Source organism: Vidua macroura, chromosome 4, assembly GCF_024509145.1.
Source record: "Vidua macroura isolate BioBank_ID:100142 chromosome 4, ASM2450914v1, whole genome shotgun sequence".
NCBI lineage: Eukaryota > Metazoa > Chordata > Aves > Passeriformes > Viduidae > Vidua > Vidua macroura.
The window spans coordinates 30,080,260-30,100,357 of record NC_071574.1 but is presented as its reverse complement, the minus strand read 5'-3'; the positions used below and the strand labels follow the sequence as shown (position 1 = coordinate 30,100,357).

General features: G+C 39.5%; 1 protein-coding gene across 1 annotated transcript in view; it reads left to right on the top strand.

Annotated features, from left to right (window-relative positions):
• The window catches only part of GATB (glutamyl-tRNA amidotransferase subunit B), a 42,589-nt gene that overhangs the window by 12,224 nt on the left and 10,267 nt on the right, over positions 1-20,098 (top strand). The window contains exons 4-10 of the mRNA XM_053976664.1: positions 4,133-4,246; positions 7,333-7,531; positions 8,511-8,633; positions 11,536-11,649; positions 12,694-12,778; positions 13,137-13,181; positions 15,074-15,263. Of these exons, the coding sequence (XP_053832639.1) occupies positions 4,133-4,246; positions 7,333-7,531; positions 8,511-8,633; positions 11,536-11,649; positions 12,694-12,778; positions 13,137-13,181; positions 15,074-15,263 (870 nt within the window). The remainder of the gene's footprint in view (positions 1-4,132; positions 4,247-7,332; positions 7,532-8,510; positions 8,634-11,535; positions 11,650-12,693; positions 12,779-13,136; positions 13,182-15,073; positions 15,264-20,098) is intronic.

Genomic DNA, 20,098 nt, shown 5'->3' with positions numbered 1-20,098 from the left:
TTGGTCCCTTCTCTGTGTGGGACCATGCCAAGGCATGGTGGGAAGATGCCAAGGCAGAATGCTACAGAGCAGTAAGTACTCATCTACAGTGTCAGACTGAACAGCCACAATTACACTGGGACTAAGTACATATAAGGGTATTCCATTTTGAAGTTTAACTTATGATTGCATTTCAAAGAACCATATATTGCAGCAATTTGGTACTTTTAACACAGCTAGAATAGTAAGACTGGGTATCCATTAGTAGAAGCAAATAAAAATCAGAGTGAGATGAAATAGGAGTACTTGAAAATGTGATTAGATATATCTGTTGAGGTTTCTAAAGATTGGAGTCTGCTCTACAGAGAGCTGGCTGAGTACATTGTACTACTTCATTCTTTCAGATATTTTGAATGAAAAGGAGCGAAAACTAAATATTTCTTTCATAAACAGTCCTGTAGTTAATGTGATTAATGCTGATTTTCTCATGATTATAAGTAGGACTGAAGGTCTTAAGATAGCCAGTGAATATTAAATCTACTTTATTAAAATATGTGACCTAGAATCAAAAACTTCACAGATTTCTGGGAAATTATTTTGATTTTACCATTTTTAGTACAAGGAATATTTTCTTCTGTAAGATAGGCATCCTGGGTGCAAATGTTATTGCAGAGATTATTGGTTTTTTGTAAGAGGTAGCAAAAATAAACATTTTCAATGAGAGTTATTTAGATATTTCTTCTTTTTTTCCCCAGTCATCCTGTATAATACTCATTAGCAAAACAAGAAGTTGCATGCCTACCCTCTTTAAAATCGAAATATGGTAATTTACTAAATATAGAAACATATCTTTATTAAAAGGGTGCCAACTTTCTTTAATATATTAATATAAGGACTAAACCAGTTGTTAAAGAAAAAGCTGTTAGAAAATTGCTTTTGGTGGGAATTTGTGCTGTCGAAGGTATTGTGTATAGTTTTGAATAGCTGTTGAATATTGTATTTAAAACTAAGGTCTTGACTAAACTGAACTTGCAAGTAAAGATAAATTCTTAAAAGGAGTCTTTCCACTTGTGGTCTAGATGTAAAGAATAGACAAGTAGCAGAAAAAGAGAGATCTTGGTTGGACTGTTCTTTCATTCCTTTAGTGCTCAGTTACCATGGTGCTGTAGCAGGAGACCATAGCTACAAGGGAAATGGTGCTGGTGTTGTGATGCCATTGTTAAGGTTTTTCACGAGTTTCCAATACAAACAATTTACATTTCCTTTTGTAATAGCTCTGCAGGATTTTCTTCAAGTACTAGGAGGGATGCTTCCCATTTAGAAGAGTATATTGAAGGCTTTATAGACTATTGTGTTTTGTCCATAGCTTCTGCAGGAACTACACAGCTTGCTTTCAAGGCCAGCAGTTTGCTAACATAGCAGACAGGCAGCTTGTCAGTTCAAGCAGTAATTTAAATCTTTGGTACTAGTCAAAGCTGTCAACTTAATAACAGCTTACTGCATAAACAAGCTGGAGGGCTTACTCTAGGTCATTAGTATGGGAAGTTTCACATACTGAATTGATGTTTTTCACCGCAGATTATTTGAAAAGCAAGGCTTGTTTGAAGGAAAGGTAGTAGTGCTTTGTGCTTACAGCCTTGGTCATGGCAGTGGGTAGTAAAAGTCACTTCAGACATGAAGCAGTATTAGGTAAGTCTTGATTTTTGAAGAAGAAGAGGGTCATCTGGTTGGGTTTGGGTTGTGTTTTCTTAAAAGCACACAGGGCAGAGGAAGCAGATTGCCAAGGTAGCCATCTCAGTATGCCATAGCAGGAAAGATCTGCTTTGCAAGGCCTTCTCTCACCACTGAGATGGGTGAAGGAATAGCACGGGAAGTTGAATGAGTAATGGAGCATATACAATGATTTGGCTACTGTGATCCAGTACATTGGGGACACATACACATCAGAGTCATCTAAATTCTTGGTAATACTACATAAAAAATAATCAGTACTTCATGTTTTTATGCCACTTTTTCCCCAGAACCACCAAAATGTTTCATCAGCAGTAGAGCAAAAGATCTCTCTGGTTTAAGTAGTATATATATGGGGGTTATTTTTTTCACCTCAAAGCAGTGTTATCCCTTAGGGCAGTGAGTAAGATACACACTACCCTGTTTGAAGTAAAAATTGAAGAGCAATGAAGTGCTATGAAGCTTTCACTGATTGTGACTCGGGAGTTGGGTTTTGCCTTGTTCACTGATTGCAGTCAGTCACAACCCCCGCACCTCAGGAATTGTAGCAAGATACTGGCTCACTGCTTGAAGCTATGGTGTTGTGAGTCTACCAGTCCTTGTGGAGGCTTGAAGGGTTTCTGGTGGCCAGTTTTATTAAAGGACTAACTGGCAAGATCTTCACTAATTTGTAAAGCTGAACAGGATTGTGCCATAAGGCTTTAGTAAGAGGAAATTTGCCTGTGTATTTAGAAATATGAAGATATTTTAAGCATTGAACAGTTTGACTACCAGTGTTACAGAATTCCTTAAACAGTAAAAAAATTGTGTCTGTACTGTCTGGAAGCATTTAATTATTGAAAACAGGAGCATCTACTATATAATGAACTGCACTTATGCAACTGAAGTAAATTCATACTTTGTAGTTATCAATTTTCTTTAGATTAGAGTCAGGACTAATTGCATGCATTTTGCTGTGGATTGTTATTTCAAAGGGAGATTGTTCTTCCTTTTTTTTTCTTGTCTAGAATTTGCTTTATGTATCTCTTAAATTTTTTAATAAGTAAAATATGCCTGAACAGATGATGTGTTCTAGTTAGCCATATATAGCTACACTAAAGATCTGAAAGTTCCCTTGTTAAATGTCTTAAATATTTAATTTCTTTTCTGTATAAGCAATTTTAAAGTTTTTGTTACATGAGGAGTTGCCCATATCCTCTCTTACTATTTTGATTTTTAAAAACTAAATTAATAAAATAAAGAGATTCATTTTCTGCCTGAAGATGTGGGATGATGGGAAATGTACAGCTGTTTAATATGTTTTCAGAAATCAGGCTGGAGAATATAAAAAGTAAATACTGTCAGAAACATGGAAGAAAACATTATTTAAGCCTTTTATGTTCTGGTCAATGCAGATGAAGTCATATGCATTCTTTTACATAATGTGCTCCTTTAATGGTCCCGCTGAAATAGACTTCTTGGCAGCTGTACAGTGCAGAACAAGATGGATAAAGTTCTGTTCCTGTTTCAAAATGCTGTAAGTGTGAGCATGTCAAAATTGTACTAAGACAGTCTCCTTTTCAGTTTCATGCATTTGATGTTAGTTAAACAAACTGTTAAATGAATGAGAGCACATCTGACAAAAACCATCATTTGTCAGTAGTTTTTGGAGTGAAATTTTCTTTCTCCTCTGGATCCTGACCCTGCTGAGGAGATGGAAGAATGTAGTGCTGAGAAAGATGAGTCCATGGTGAAAAACAGCATTTAACTCCTTTATTTCTTTGTGAAGACCTTGAAGGATCTTTAGATGACATGGCATTCTGCAGAAACCTTTATCACGTGGGTTTCTTAGGTGCTGGAAACATGTATACTTGTGGCCATGGGATCAATTGCTATCTTTTGGGTTCTGTTTTAGCAAAGATAAGTAAGTGTGCATCATTTCATCCTGGTTAAGCAAAGCATTAAAAATCTATGGTATGTGTAGATACTCATAAATTCACTGTGGTTCTGTGGTTACAGGTGTTCTGAAGTGTTCTACTGTAACAGCACTGCAGTCCCTAATGCAAATCCCCTGTGTTTCAAATTCCCAGTATGAGCTGACAGCTGGTTACAAGTCAGTTATCATGTGCTGTGATTTGTCTCCTGTACCCTCAAAGACTCAAAAGCACTGAATGTTTGCAAAAGTAGCAAGCCAGAACAGTGCACACCTCCATATGTGGTATGGCAAAGTGACTGAATAGCTTGTGTTTTCATCGTAAAGCCCTGCAGATTTATAGCTGCCGCAACTTTAATGATGAATAAGAGCTACCCACACAAAGAAAGAGATCTAATGGTGACTGAAGGCAAGTGAAATTGAATATATGCTCGTTATACGGCAGTGTGTGGGAGACACATTTGTAACATACTGAGTATCTGAGCAAAACCATGTGTCATGTTTCCTTAGGTTCTCAACAGGAGATGTGTAGAAGCAGCAGTGATGACAGGCCTGGCTCTCAACTGCAGCATAAACAAGAAGTCCTTGTTTGACAGAAAACACTACTTCTATGCAGATCTGCCTGTAAGTATGCAGTATGGCTGGTCCCTCCTGGGCTGTGGGAAGGACAAGTCTGCAGTACGGATGGCAGTAGGGGAGGAGTGCAGAGATGCTTCTTCTGTTTTCAGTCAGTGCTCTGCTCACCCCAGCAGGATGCTGCACTGTGCCCTGATGGAATAGGCAGCTGTACCCTTGTGCTCGCTGATTGAATATGATTGCTCTGATTGCTGACTCCTTGCTTAGCTGCACAATTCCAGTAGCCTAATGTAATTGGATTGGGAGCTGGAGCTGCTTTGTCACTTAAGTTGTCCATTCCTGGTGTTTTGTACTAATTGTCTGTTAGGGTAAAAGCAATCTGATAAAAGTCCTTCATTTAAAGTGAATGTATAACTAACACAGGCTCTAGTGGAATAAACACAGTAGGGTCTTTTTTGTGTGTGCTTAGGGACCTAAAAATATTTAATTTCCCTTCAAAACTTTCCCAGTCGTGGTTCCAATAAATGAAAAAACCAAAACAACTGAGGAATCGAGTCTTTGCAGTGTGGTTTGTTGGTAGATTTCATAGGTGTAGAAGGTATCACTGGAAGTCAGATGTATTTTGCTGCATTTGATATGGATGTAGAAATACTGAAATAGTTTAAGAACCTGATTTCTGTCCTTGCAACAGGATGCAGCAGTGTTTGAGCCTTTTTTTCTCTCTAATGACATTAAACCTTTCTAATTTTTAACTTATATTTGTGTGAGCTTATTTGTACTGAATGTTCAGTTTAACACTAATCTTTCGAAGGGAGGAAGCTATTTTTAGTTTCTTTGGTTTTGGGGTGAAGATCTGATGACATGAAAATAAAAATATGTGGATTTATTCTATTTGGGAAAGATTAGGCATGTTAGCTTATCCTCTCTTTAGGTGAGGAGTCTCAGACATCCAGAGGAGCAGAGTGGGAGACCCCCAATGAATCTGTAGAGGTGCTGCATTATTAACCAAATTACTTTCTTTCCCACTCTTGTTCAGGTATTGAAAATATTTTGAAGTTACCCAAAACATTTTCAAATACAATTGCTTCCCACCTTAGTAAGAGAATTATATTATAGCTGTCCAGTAGAGACCTGGTTCTCAGAAAGAATTTGTTTTATTTTTTTTCTAGGTTGTGAACTTGTGGCTCTTCTGTGAAGTTGCTGTACTTTTGATTTGGTTTCTGGGGATAACTTTGCAAATATTTGTAAGCCATTAAGAGGCCCTTTTATTGGGAGCTGTGCAGTGACCTGCTGGGAATGTGAAAAGCAAACTTAGCAGTTTGCATTGCCAGTACTTTTTTAAAACATGTAGAGCTATCTTAAAGCCGACTTAAAGACCTGAAGGGGAAAAAGGTGAAATAGCAGGAAATAAATACGACCTTTGAAATTCCTTTATACATCATGAAGGAACATCAAAAACATCACAGACAAATTGTTTGCAATTTACCTTTAGTGCTTACTCTGTTAAACTGAAATCACTCTCATATTCTTGTGATATCTGCTGCTATCAGTCTACTGATAGCAGCAGATATCACAAGTACTGGCAATCAGTCTACTGATAGCAGCTATATGGGTGAATGTTGTCCTGGGAAAGAATCCATGTGTCCAAGAGGACAATTGAGGTGGAAGAAACTGTGGGACTGTGCAGACATTAATTACAGGATCCTCTGGTTCCATAAGCATGGAGATTTGGTTAGGGAGATACTGACATGTTTTATTAGTTGAAAACATGTAATTCTGGCTTTTAACTGACTGACTTCTGCAGTTTAAGCACTGACAAAAAACTGCCCGACCTACATTTCACAGTCAACAGTCTAGTCAGGAACCCTGTAATAAGATGCAGAGTTTAGGCTAATGAGCTGAATAGAACAGATAAATCCAGCTCTTAGGGTCATTTGACAATGGGATTATTGTTACTCCTGAAAACAGGGCTTTGGATGGGAAATGGGATTCATATTATTTATTGTCACTCAATATTTCAGGCTGTAAAAAAATTATTTTAATGAGAACTTTTAGGAGATGAGAAGAACCTGTGATTAGCAGAGGCTGCAGAGTCAGTTATTTTCTTTTTCTTACAGTGATTATGTCTAGTAGGTCATGCACTTCACCGCATATATAAATTGGGGTGTTGACAGGGCCAGACCACTGTTCTCCATTCCAGTGCCCTGGAATTCACCATCTCAACATTTTATAGTAAGCTTGTCATCCCTGCAAAATAGGCAAATACTCCTCCCAAATAATTTGTGTCTGGCAGACTTTTTTTTCATTTTCACCACTAGTGCCATAGGCAGGTGAGGAAGGAGGAAGCAAAGGGAACCCCACCTCAGCTGTCTTTGATTCACTTCTCTATTTTTGCATCATTGCAGTTATTCCAATACCTTGTCACTGGCAACCACTGTTTTGGCCAGCAGTTTCCCCTTTGAGTGGAGTCCCAGGTGTGAGGTGGCGTTTATCAGCCGTGTGCCTTACGTGGGGTTGCAGTGTCTTATATTTTAAATTGCTATATTAATGAAATAGAGCTTTCACATTTTCTTGATTTCCACACCTCCACCCCTTCCCTCTCCTCCCCTCTAGTGCATACAGTTTGGAACAGACAGAGGAGGATATGCAGCCTGTTGGGAGGTTGAGTGACAGCCCCAGCTTGGGGATGGAAGTACAGTAACTGGCTTCAAACAACATGTAACAGGATCGTGGGACCACAGGCATGGAAAAACCTCCTCCAGTCCATTTCCTGCCCCAGGGCAGTATCAGAGAAGTTTGTCATCCTTGGCAAGAGATTGTGCAGTTGATTATTGATTCTTTCAGCATTAGTATGATGTCGTATATTTATCTGTATTGAGGAGTCCTCATATTTTTCCCAGACTTCCAGCTTCTTACCATTATGTTGAATTCTAGACTCATCTTCTAGCTTGCTTCCTTTCCATTTAAGCAAAGTTACTTTTGAATTTACATGTGCATTTATTCTCTCCTCTTATATAGGTCACTCTGAAAGATGTTGCATTTTCAGTTTTGTTCTTAGTCAATTATATTTGTACTTGGTCTGCTTTCTGAAAAGTGAATGTTTCGGTTGCATACAAAGCTAATTTTGTTGACAGGCTGGCTATCAAATCACTCAGCAAAGAGTTCCTATTGCAGTGAATGGATGTCTGTCATACAGTCTCTGCATAGACAGCAAGATGAGCCAGATGGTGACCAAAACTGTGAGAATTAAACAAATTCAGTTGGAGCAAGACAGTGGAAAAAGTCTCCATGATGATACAAGGAGCCAAACCCTTGTGGACTTGAATAGGGCTGGTAGGCTTGGATTATTTTCCTATTTTTCTCCTCCTTTTGGGTTAAGATGAGTCCTTAAAGGTAAATAGATGACAGGAAACAGGCAAAAAATAAAACCAGCTTTATGGCTCTCTCCTTGAAAAAATAATTCATGAAAATGACTGTTACACTGGAAACAGATGAATACTTGATTTTTTAATGGCCAGTAAACCTTTCCCATTTGCTGTTGGTTGATGATAATTGGCAGTAGCAAGCTAGAAATCTCTTGGCTCCAGTTTGCTCAAAACTGTCAGTCACACAGAGCCACTCAGCTATTTAAGCTCTGCACTGTATGTGTTGTTAAAAAAAGTAAAATATTACAGATCTAGTTAATCAAGTTTGTGTATAGAAAGAGCAGCTGTTGGAATCTGTTGGTGCATGAGTCAGACATTTCTTTTAATTATTAGCTTTGAAGAAATGTAGATTTTCTCTTTTTACTTGGAAATTGTAAATGGAGTGATCCAAAGGAGTGCACAACACGGGCAGCAACCTGGCTGGCCTAGCCTAACCGGGACGAAGTACTCTGGTGTCCATTGAAGCTGACGGCTGTGGCTGCTCAGATTCCTTGAAAGCTAGGTCCTGAAGCTAAGAACTAGACTACATCTGTTTACAGTTCTGCCTGCCTGTTCCAAAATTAGTTTAAGATAAATTTGCATCTGGAACCCAATTGGCTTTAAATGAGAGTTCTTCTAGAGGAATGGGTCCTTCTGATCTTCATGTCAACAAAGGGTGGGGGGGTGTCTGCAGTTGTCAGTTACTTTAAAAAAACAGCAGGAGAAGGTTTTATAGCAATCTGCAGCTAGGCCCATTGTGACAGTTACTAAATAATACATGGGGGTTTATGTGTTTTTTATATTTCTTTTTAAAGAAGTCCAAGTTCTTTCATGCGTTAGCCAGTTGCACTCTCACATGCCAAGATCAAAAGCTATTGTTGAAAATCTCCTGTCTCTTTTCCTGGTAGGAGTTGGTCTCATGGAGGTTGTCATGGAGCCTGATATGTGCTGTGGGGAAGAAGCAGCTGCAGCAGTCAGAGAGCTTCAGCTCATTCTGCAAACACTTGGGAGCAGCCAGGCAGTCATGGCAGGTACTGAGGGGAGAAAGGCATGTTCCCTTGTCACCAGTAATTCTCTGCATTTGCAGGAGTTTTGCAGCTTCTGGTTATTTCGCTCTGTGGTTGCTTATAATGCAACCCTTTCTAGCTGTTGTTTTACAATCCTCAGAGTCTGTCCTAATGTCTGCCATGCTTATAGGCCTGCCTTTGTCTGCAGAGCTTTGCCCTGCTAGATGTTGTTTCCTCACACAATAATTTTACAGGATAAAGCTAGGCAGGAGGAAACGTCCCCAGGGTTCTTGTGGTGCTTCTCCCTGTCTCTCTCTATCTTGCTTGCCACAGCACTGCAGCACAGAAGATCTGTAGCAACGATAAATTGTAGGGTATGGAAGGAGCAAAGGGACAAAGTAGTGGGAGCATGGATCATCTTCTAAGTGTCAGGTCTCAGCTAGTCATAAAATTGATGTAGGCAGTGAACTTGTACTGGTGTCATGGATGAGATGGAGTAATGAACAGCATGTACAGAAATGGGTGCTGGGGTTAATTTTAGCCAAGATTACCTATCTTTTTGAGACCACTTCTTTTTGCAGGAAACATTGCTTCTGGCACCAGCTCTTTCTGTAATTCTAAGGCCCCAATTTTCACAATAGGTGATGTGCAGAAGCATAGCCTGCATTCAGGCTCCTAACTGATGATTCTGTCTCATTAATTGTAAGATTCAGATCATGCCATTTTTCCTCAGTCTTAATGTCACTGAAATTTATAACCTGAAATTGCACATGGTTACAGGTCTCATCTTACAGATGTCTTAGGCAGACATCTGCTTAAGAATTTAAAAGTGGTTTTGTGCATTCATCCCCTCCACACATATCCACAATTAGGAGCTGCTTATTAGTGTTCACAGTGTAAGCTATATTTTTGCCTGTGACAGTTGGCCTCACTGTCTGGCAACAAATTCGGTCCATTATGCAAGTGGATATCTCCTGGAGAACTGAATCAGAGAGTGGTCTATGCATCACACAATAAATGGGATCCAATAAATGTTGGCTACTGATGAAACTTTAATTTAATGTAGCAGGAAATAATAATAGCTAGACATTATCTATTTCTCTGAATCTTTTCTCACACAAGTGCCCCACATGTCAAATAAGGCACAGTTGTCAGTATTAAGCAGCCAGTTTGGATGCTTCTTCAAGGGCCTTTGTGGGAATACATATATACAATCATTTTTCACTACTGAATTTGGCCCTAAGATTGGCATTGGAATTGCATTGTGGTATCCTTTATCACAGGGTGATTTCTGACTTTATATGAGAATCCCAGTATTGGAAATATTTTTCTTCCAGGATAGTTAGCTATAAAAGTATTTGGATATTTTTTTCTTTCTTGAAGGTTTTAGGGGCTTTTGCATGTACAGTGAAGACATTATGTGCCCAGTTTTATCAGATGTTATTTCATTAACAACAAACAGATGAAAAGATGCTTTCATTGTAAAGTGAAAGAAAAGTAAGCTGGGCTTAAAGAAGAAAAAAAAAAGCCTTTTTTTTTTTTTTTTTTTTTTTTTTTTTTTTTTTTTTTTTCTTTTAGGAACTTTTGCAGCCTGGGTCTTCTGTTTATGCCTGATTAAATTCATTGTCTGGTCACATTGACACCTACATCCAAGTAGAAACAGGTCATGTCTCACATGAAGCAAGGGCAGGACCAGACTATTCCTCATTTGGAACAAGTTTAACCCCAAAGAGGGAGCATGTGCAAAACACTTCCCTTGAAAGAGATGCTGGGTCATTCCAGCATCCTTGTTTCATTTGCATGTCTGGCAAGGCTCTGTGAAGACAGAGGAAATCAGTGTGCTGTCATCCAGGCTGCTTTTACAAATTGTACCAAGGCCTCATTGGTCAATTTAAATCTCTTGACCGGAATGGGTTCTGAAGCCGTCGTGTCTTCACAGTTTTAACTCTGAGTCATTTTGCACTCTCATTTATAATTCTATAATATTACAATGTAACCAATCAGTAGGCATTTGTTTCTTTTTATCTGTATTTAAAATTTTAAAAATGCATTAAAAAAAAAAAAAAACCACAGGGAAAGGCTACAGATGTTCAATGTGTAATATGGGGAAAATAATGTTTCTTAACTTTCCAGGATGTAATAAAGCCTCTCCTGTTTGTGTATTCCCAGTAGCTGATAACTGTGGCAAGGCTTTTCTTCTTGGAAGAGATGTCTTTAAAGGGACAATACTTAGTAAGATACAATTATGATTTCCTTGTGGTTGAGTCACTAAAAATTTTTAAGGACAATGGGCCATTTTGGACTGAGAGTGCATGATGCTTTTATATAAAACTTTGTACAGTTTTTGGGAGCCAGGGACATTTTAAGGGGTAAGATTGCAATTTCCGGAAGGAGAGGAAGAAAATTACAAAAATCCGCTGCTTCTCACATTTTGTCCTTGAGCTGTAAATTTCCAAGAACACCTTAGTAAATCTGTTCAACATAACCTTAAGTTCTTGTGTTCCATGCTAGGGTACTATATATCCATCAAATTGTAATTCCAAAAGGTATTTTTGTGCTGCTTTGAGAGGAATGGAAGCTCACAATCCACCACTTTGCTTGTCTAATTCTGCCCTTTATTTAAGAGCTGTGAATCAGAAGCTCTTTTCACTGTATGGCTTAGAGGATCTGTGCTGCACTGCATCATGCAGTTTTCTGAAAGGAATTATGAGTAATGATTTAAAACTGTTTTGAATGATTCAAGGCAGTCCCTTGAGATGGAATCACATACAGAAAGCTATGATGAAGTGGTTGTTACTCCTTTCTGAACATAAAGAAGTCTCCTATTAAGGTTTTGCATATAACATGCAGTCTATTAATGCATGCTAAGGTTTTTAACTCTAGTGTACAGGGCAGACTGTTCTGTTAAAAAAATTTCCTTTTACAGAGGGTCAGCTGAGAGTGGATGCCAATGTTTCTGTGCATCACCCTGGAGAGCCTTATGGAGTGAGGACTGAAGTGAAGAATATCAATAGCATACGATTTCTGGCAAAAGCAATAGGTAAATTGTGGTTGCTTCATTACAAGAGCATTGTAGGTATTTTATGTGGTCTGAGATAAAATATGCCAGGCTCCTGAGTGCAGTAATTGGCCTTAAATGCCCTGACAAGCTTCACTTGGGTGTCTTCTCCAGGTGCCTTGCCTGTGGGTACAGGAGTCCCATTTAGGCTCAGGCTGGGGCCTTCAGACCTTGCCTAAATGGCTGTGAACCAGGTGTGCCAGTTTTCAGTCCTGTCTCCTGAAGGACCTTGGACTTGTTCTGTAGTCTTGTTCCTAGAACTTAGCTCCTTCTGCTTCTCCCTGAGCTCCCTGAATGGACCCTGGTCTCAGCTCATCCCCTCACCTCAACTGGCACTGTCAGAGGACTCTGGTAGTAGCACCTGCCCCAGCTCACACTGTTCAGACTGGTGGGACTGCATCAGACCATGAGGGCATGGCCTGGGCTCTGGTCACCCCTTCACTCCTGGCTTATCCCGTTTTATGGAGCAGCCCCATTCTTGCTGCTCCTTGACAGAGTAAATTTTAGTATTAGGCATGATAGTCTGCAGGTTTTTTGCAGTAAAACCTCTGCCTACAAGAAGAACGAAGCAGGTGGTTCAGTGCCTAAAATATGTGGACTAAAATATGGTAGCAGAGGTTTTGTGTCCTCCAGTGGACATGATTGCTTTCCACTGAGTATGGTGTGTGATATGTGTGAAGTTCAGATGCAGCTTGGGTATGAGGAAAAAAAAGCTGATCGTTACATCTCCAAAAGAAAACTGAACTGGGTGACTGCAAGGTCACCAGGAATATATGATTTGACTGCAGTGCGGGGGAGAAATGAAAGGAAATGAAGGCAGATGAGGAGAACACACAAAGAAAGAAGCAGTGCTGGAGAGAGACAGTGACTGATAATTCTGTCCATAACTACTGCTGTTGATTTCATTATGGTTAAAACAACTAAGTCTTCCATTACGGCATAGCAGTGAAAAATGAAATAGTGGAGTGCACTAAAGCTAATAGTGTAGTCTAACAAGCTTACTCCTTTTTCTTTTATTACTGTCAGACTATGAAATACAGAGGCAAATTGAAGAACTTGAAAATGGAGGGACAATTTTGAATGAAACAAGAGCCTTTGATTCCAAGCTTGGGTGAGTTTTTATTTTGGAGGAACATAGGAATAGCTGCTTTTGAGTGCCCACATATACCTAGTGACATGATCAGGAGCCGTAATATAGTGTTGCTCAGCTTGTGTCTTCTAAAGCTAATGTTCACAAGTATAGTCTCCTCTTAGGGAGTAATTTAAGGCTGAGGCTTTTTCACAACAGATTGTATGCTGCATCAAGCAGTGTCTGTGAAAATGACTGCCCTCTTACATGCACTTATTCTTTGAAGTGGTTTTAAGAGGCTGTCCTAATCTTCATGAGGCAGAGGTTTTGGGTTGTGGTTTTGCCATAAAACTAACTCCATGGTGTATCTCTTACCAGATCTTGTTTGTTTTTATTTTAGGTGCACAGTACCAATGAGAGACAAAGAAGGAAAACAGGATTATCGGTATTTCTTTTTTAATAGATCTAACATTTCACCAACTGAGAATTTATTAAATTTCTGAAGTTTAGCCAATGTAATAAGGATGTAAAGTTAGTCAGTATAGTGAGTATGTGTTGGAAGTTTACCTTCCACTGGAAGGGGCAGAGACCTATCAAAATCCGTGCTAGTCTAAGCAGTTCAGATCTGGGTTTGTGTCTCATTTCTGGTAAAACCCCTGGACCTTTCCCAAAGACTAGGCTGGGAGTACTTCAGCTCAAAGTGGGAAAGTTGAAGGTTTATTGTATGGCCAGTATAAGTGTATTTTTAAGAATGCCTGACATAAAACATCAGAATTTCTGAGTTCAGCATTGCGCCTGCTTTAAGTAAATACAGAGGGAAGCGGTTTTCAGCTACCAGGCCCTGCCTCTCCATGCTTGGATTCTGTGATCACAGATCACAAACACTGTTTGAAAATCCTAGCTGCTATTGAAAGGTGTCAGCATTTCATTGGGCAGGTTTCTACCTTGAAGTTCTTTGTAGACCTAATGAAGGTGTTACCTTGCTAAGTACTTAGCCTTCCACAAGTGTGAGATGACAAACACTGGAACCATAAAGTCGCCCAGGAAGGATTTAACTGTGAGGCTGAGGGGACAAGGCATGAGTCCTGTTGCAAAGCAATGCTGCTGGGAACAAGTTCTGAGGCAACACTGTAGGGCAGCAGCACGGCTGCTTGGGGCCATCACAGTGCCCATCCTCCCAGTAGTTCCCTATCTTTGCACCCCTGAGAGAGCTTCCAGTTACTCCCAGAGTTCACTTCCCAGCAAGAGAACTTCCAGAGTCTCTTAGCTTTGTCAGCTCTGTGTTCCTGTCAGATCTTACATTCTACCACTCATCTTGCTACAGCAGAGCAACAATTATGAAAACATCCCACAAACTTTGAATTTAAATCTGCTTTTTAGATTATGTTTTTGTAGAAATGCAGCAGTGATAATTTTGTGAATTCCTTGTTATGGTAGGAGCAGGCATGAGGCTTATTTAAAAAGCCTAATTTGAAAAAGAAGATTCATTAAAACCTAGACAAAACTGATGAGTCTAAGATATTTCAAAAAAAGACCATAAAGATTATTACTAGTACTAAGATTATAAACAGTATTGAACTATAAACTATGTTTTTTAGGTTTTTTTGTAACTTAGTGCTGCACATTATACATTCATCTTAAAATCTATGTTTAGGCAGATTTTCAATAGAAATCATTATAGCTCAATGCCCTTTATTCTAGTGGTTTTGAACCCCTCATTTGATCACGTAAGAATGAAGTTTCTGCTTCAATCGCAGTTATGAGTCATTTGAATTGGCCTTCTCTTTACAGGAGCCTTTTGTTCTGTGATAGCACCCTGCTGAGCACAGTAACTTTGCTTTTAGCACAGCATGAGATTTCATCAAGATTTTTGAAGTTTGGCTGGAAAAGGTTACAACCTGCCCAGATCACTCCTGGCAGTTGGCTGTCAATCCAAGTTCTTCCCTGCCAGCCCACTCCCATTTTAATCCAGATCTGTAATTCATGCTTGATGCCAAAAAGAGTGGGCTGTTTCCATATCTTTTACTGGTGCTATTGGGACATTTTATTGTTATTTTTGGTGCAGAAGTGTTTGAATTGCCCCTTTTGTATTATAAACTCTTTAACAATTGGTAGAAAATTCCTGAAGGAAAAAAAAAAAAAAAAGAGAGAGGCTTTGCAACAGTTTGGGACCTGATCTCTTTCTACTTACCAGGTCTTTAATTTTCAATATTTTGTTTAGTTGAAAGGGTGATACAGCTTTCAGGGAAGTATAAACTTGTGATATACTTTTTATTCCTTGTTGCTTAGCTTCTGAGTGAAAATAATTATAAAGGTGTTTTTCTTCATTTTTACTAGGTTCATGCCAGAGCCAAACCTTCCCCCATTGATTCTGTACGATACAAAATCTTTGCCGGCTAATATGAACCATCAGCAAGTGATAAATATTGATTGGATTCATGAGAGACTTCCTGACCTCCCCAGTGTGAAGAGAAAAAAGCTTGTTGAAAAGTATGGGATTCTTCCTGAACACAGCTTCACCTTATTGGTAGGTCTATTGATCAAGTGCTAAAATAAGCCTAGAAACTTCAAAGTTGCATGGTTCTTGGAAAGATATACAAATGTCATATTAAGCAGCTGTCAGTCCTTACGAACATTCTAACTTCGAAATATGTCCAACGCATACTTCGTACCATGGAGCCATACACATAGAATGATGGAAAAAATGAACCAGACACAGTGTGCCAAGAAGTGTTTCTCATGCAAAGTGTAGTCAAATAACTGGTACTTCAATATTGATCTTGTCTGTTTAGACATGGCTGCACCCCTGACTGACTGCAACAAATGTACAGCTTCTGGCTACTGTCCCTTGTCTGCAAGTGTCTGCTCTTCAGCTCTGGGCCTGCTGCAAGGCTGGGCACATTGACCATATTTAATGAACGCAAATCAAAATCCAGAGTCTAAATCTTTCAGCTTCATGTGCTCCTTGACCTACCTTCCACATTATTGGAAACACTTCCCCTCCTTCCCCCCAGATTTATTTTTAGGGAAATATACAAAATGGTTGCACAGTATCAACTTTGCCCTCATAGTGCAGTTTACCAGGGACAGGTTCAGAAGAGGGGATGAGAAGGGAAACAATGTGGCAAATACAATTTTAAATAAGGAAGTGACAGCAAAATCTCATAACTCCCAAAATTATTCTAGAGAACTATGAGCTTCTTAAATACAAACTGTCATCTCTCTTTGCCAGTGGAGCTCTGGGGAGAGTTAGTATACTCATCCTAGATTAGACATTTCACATACCCAGCTAAGCCAGGAGAACATCCCACTTTGGTTACCACTGTCATTAGTGGAGACAGAAGGAAAAGGACTTTTTCAGAGTGAGATTCAGAGCAGAACTGTAAGTACTTGAAATTGTCCTCTGGAGGAGATCCTTTCCTTTGACTATAAATGAAGGGAGAGCAGTGCACATAACTACCTCATATCCTTTCTTTGTATGTCTGTAATTTAATACACTTGTACAGAGGCTGATTCTACAGGAAGAAAATGATTCTGTGTTATGAGGAAAGCTGTTAGGAAAACTGCTTTTGTGCTGCTGTACCATTTTAGTGAGTTGCAGACTGTTTGGTGGGCAGGTGAGTCATAATTCTCATCAAAGTCACAAGACTGCAGTCACAGTATTGAGAGGTGTCAGCAGTTCTTACCTTTCTATTTCATTGCGTAAAAAAGGGTAGATAGGTCCTGCATCCTGTTTTTCTGAATTTTTCTACTTCTTCCTCTCTGTAGTGCATTGGTCCTGCCAGCTGCTAAGTACTACAGCTGCTTGCTCATTTTCCAAGCCAGTAGTACAGGGAGGAGATTGGAAAAGCAAAAGTAAGGCTTGTGGTTTGAGAGAAACACTTAAGTGAAGGAACGGAGTAGTGGAAAACCTGAAAATGATGCAAACACAGTCACTCACCACTCCACAAGTAGACTGATGTGCTGCCAGTCTGCAGCCAATGACACTGAATACATCCCCCAAAATGCCCTTCCTTGTTGAGCAGGGCAGGGAATATAACCAGTTTGGGTTGGCTGTTAGACTGTGTCCCACCTGGCTCTGTGCTCGTCCTCAGCCTATTTGCTGTGGGGGACAGAGTGGAGAAAGAAAGTTGCTCAGCAGTAGCCAAAACACCGGTGTGTTGTCAGCGTTGCCATGGTCTCAAATCCAAATCTCTTTAAAACATAAACTCCATGGCAGCCATGCCCAGGGCACCCGCTCCTTTCACTTGGCGTCAGCCCACTGTTGTGCGTATCACGTTGCTGGTATGGGTGGCTTCTGTCATCTCTGCCAACTAGCCCTATATATTTGCCTCATAATGGCCTTTTCTTTCAGCTGTTCTCTGGAATCCTTTATTGCCTTTGCTTTTCCCCTTTTCCTTTCTGTGACGTGAAAGACAATTAATGAGTTCCAAGCTGAAATTTGGGATTCAGCTTGTAATAAGCTAATGCATCCATTTGAATGCATGAAGTGAGCACATTCTTCCTTGCAGGTCTCCTTTTATTGTGCATTAGAATGTCAGCCTGCACACTCCCCACCAGGGCTGCTTGCCTGTGCACTGGGACACCCGTTAACCTTAATTCATCGGGAGGCGCCGTGTCCGTCGCTGCCTTCAGCTTGCATCAGAGGCTGCACAGGATTGCTGATAGGGCCAGATGCACACATCTAATGAGCATTCTTTCAGGTTAGAGCGCCCAGGAGTGCTCATTAAATAAATGGCAGTTGTAGAGGAATGGTTCTAAAATGCAAAGTCTGTTCTGCACCAACTTGATAGAGGAAGCATTTTGTACCAAAGTTACAATCAAACACACATACTCCAGCATGCAGGCTAGCTCCTGAGCTTGCTTCCAGAGCTTTGTCCTCATACACAGGAGCTGCCTGTACATACTGTGGTGTTGAGAAACTGAGATTCCTCCTTTGCCTAATTACAGGATGTACTGAAAGGGAAGAAGTACCCTATTAATATCTTCATATCTGAAATGCCTTATGTGTAAACAGCTTCATTTTGGCAGTTTTATATAAATTGCAGAAATAAATGATGTTTCTGATTTTTCTTCATGCAGAACTACTCTTACTTATAATTCTTTGAGTCATGTAGACTCCATGGTAGTTGGGTACTTAGTTTCTTCATGAAATTTCTACTTTGCTCTGTAAACTGGTAAGCTGGCAAATGCATCAGTCAAGAACGATCTGACAACTTTGCCAGTTATGGTATTACAATATTTTCATCTTACCTGTTGAGTAAAAAAAAAGATATATTAGCATAGACATTAGCGTATTAATGCAGACATTAATGTATTAATGTGTTAATGCAACACTTCATTTTCAAAATGTGTGCTGAGGTCCACGGAGGTCCAACCAGAAAAGACATTGATTGTCACAGTACAGCATGAGAAAAAACAGTCTGATCACTTCCTTTGTCATGTGAATTCTAAGTCTTCCTGTGCATGTACTATTCCTCTGCTTACTCAGGTAAAAGCAACTGTTCCACTTAGGCTGATTGCCCTGGTGGAACAATCACACTGGTGACTCCTTCAAACAGTCAGATGTGGGTTGCTAGAGAAATTGGTTTTGACCATTTGGTTTCATGCCCTGCCATACTCAGACATCTTAGTGTGCAGGTGAACTTACTTACACTTCTCTTAGAATTCAAATAATTTTACAAGAAGCTTTAGGAAAAAGTTTGAAATAGTCTGGATGTTCTGGGGCTTTTTCCTCTGACAGTCTTGTACATTTTTGCAGCAGTTGTTACCTCACGGTTGGTTATTGTAGGAACTGTGATTGTGAAAATGGGAAAAACAAAGCAGCAAATGAGATTTTATTTGTGAACATTTAAGCAGTTTTCTTCTTTAGTTCTTTGGGAAACATTACTGGTCTTCAAAAGAATAAGTTTACATTACAGTCCCACTGTCCCTGAAGATTGTACCCATGATATTCTGTAAAATAAAGTATTGTTTTAAATTTGTTTAAAAGGTACCTGAAATCACTACACCTCTAGAGTTTTTTTACATCTCACTGCTATGAAATCATCATTTTAAACCATGTTTAAGAAAGAAATTTGCATCTGATTGAGATATTGGTATGTCAGGTTTCATGCCAGAGAGACTCACATGAATAAATTGCAGCATATTTGGTGTGTAATGGGAGCACGGAGTGGCCTGGATTACAAACATGATGCTACTATTCCAGATTTCTGGTTTTCTTTCAATGAAGTTTAGAGTAGAGTATTCAGAATGAAGAGAGAACAGGCAGTCAGCATTCCTGTAAATCCGGCATGTTGGAGCGTGCAGTGGTTTTCAGCTCAGATTTGCTGCAAGGGTCAGGTCTGTATGAGTGTTGGTAGTTGGAGTGAATTTTGGAAGAAAGTTTACCAAAATGTAAACCAAATTGAAGTCAAGTAGTGCAGTATCTAGAAACTGAAGCTAATCAAGTTATCTCTACATTTTTTTAATATGACAAGAAAATAAGGAAAATGTTTCATTTCTGTCAGTCATTCTGATGTTTTGACATTCTGCTGTACTCATTTCAGTCTAGCATTACTGGATTTTCCTTCTCTTTGGCTACAGAAAATGACAGTCTCTTTAAAAAACCAAAAATGAAATGCAAGGGAATTTTGGGGAGTGTTTCTGGTTATGTGTGCACAAGTAGTGAGTATGGGGTTCAGAGACTTTGTAGCATATGTAAGTCTGTCTCCCTGAATTTTCCTGGACCTTTCTGCACTTGGTGCTTGGAAATCATCCGATTAAAATGTGAAGGCTACATATGTTTGTCCTTGATTTTTCAAAGGTCTTGGCAGCAGGATCAGAACTGCAACTCCAGCCAGGCTGTAAGTATCCAGAAACTGGGATGTGCCCACTGCTAGGGATACGCTCTGTAGCCTGTACATGATGGAAGTGCTGGACGTGCTGCGTCTGAGCTGTGTCGCTGCATTCAGACATGTGGCATCTGCAGACATTATTTGCCTGCGCATAATGTTGTAGCTAGACCTGCTCTGTCTGGAATGTTTGTAAAACCTTCTGCAGCATGTGTAAAGAAACCAGCATTCAGACATGCTCACTTTTTCCTATCTAGATTGGACAATCGTTGCTGTGTAAAGGAACCCACTATTTAAATAATGAATGTTTGTTTGTGCTATTGAATCCTGAGGTGAATTAGAAAGAGTACAGTACTGGCAATACATCATTCTAGGAATTCTGCTTAACACACAGAGTTTTTAATCAAGTTTACTGTGCTTTGGTAATCATGTCATTCCTTTACTGTTTTTTTTTTCTTTTAAGTCAAATTTGTTCCTCTAGTCTATTTAGCCTTAGTTTTGCATAATTTTGATTAGATAGTAACTGCTA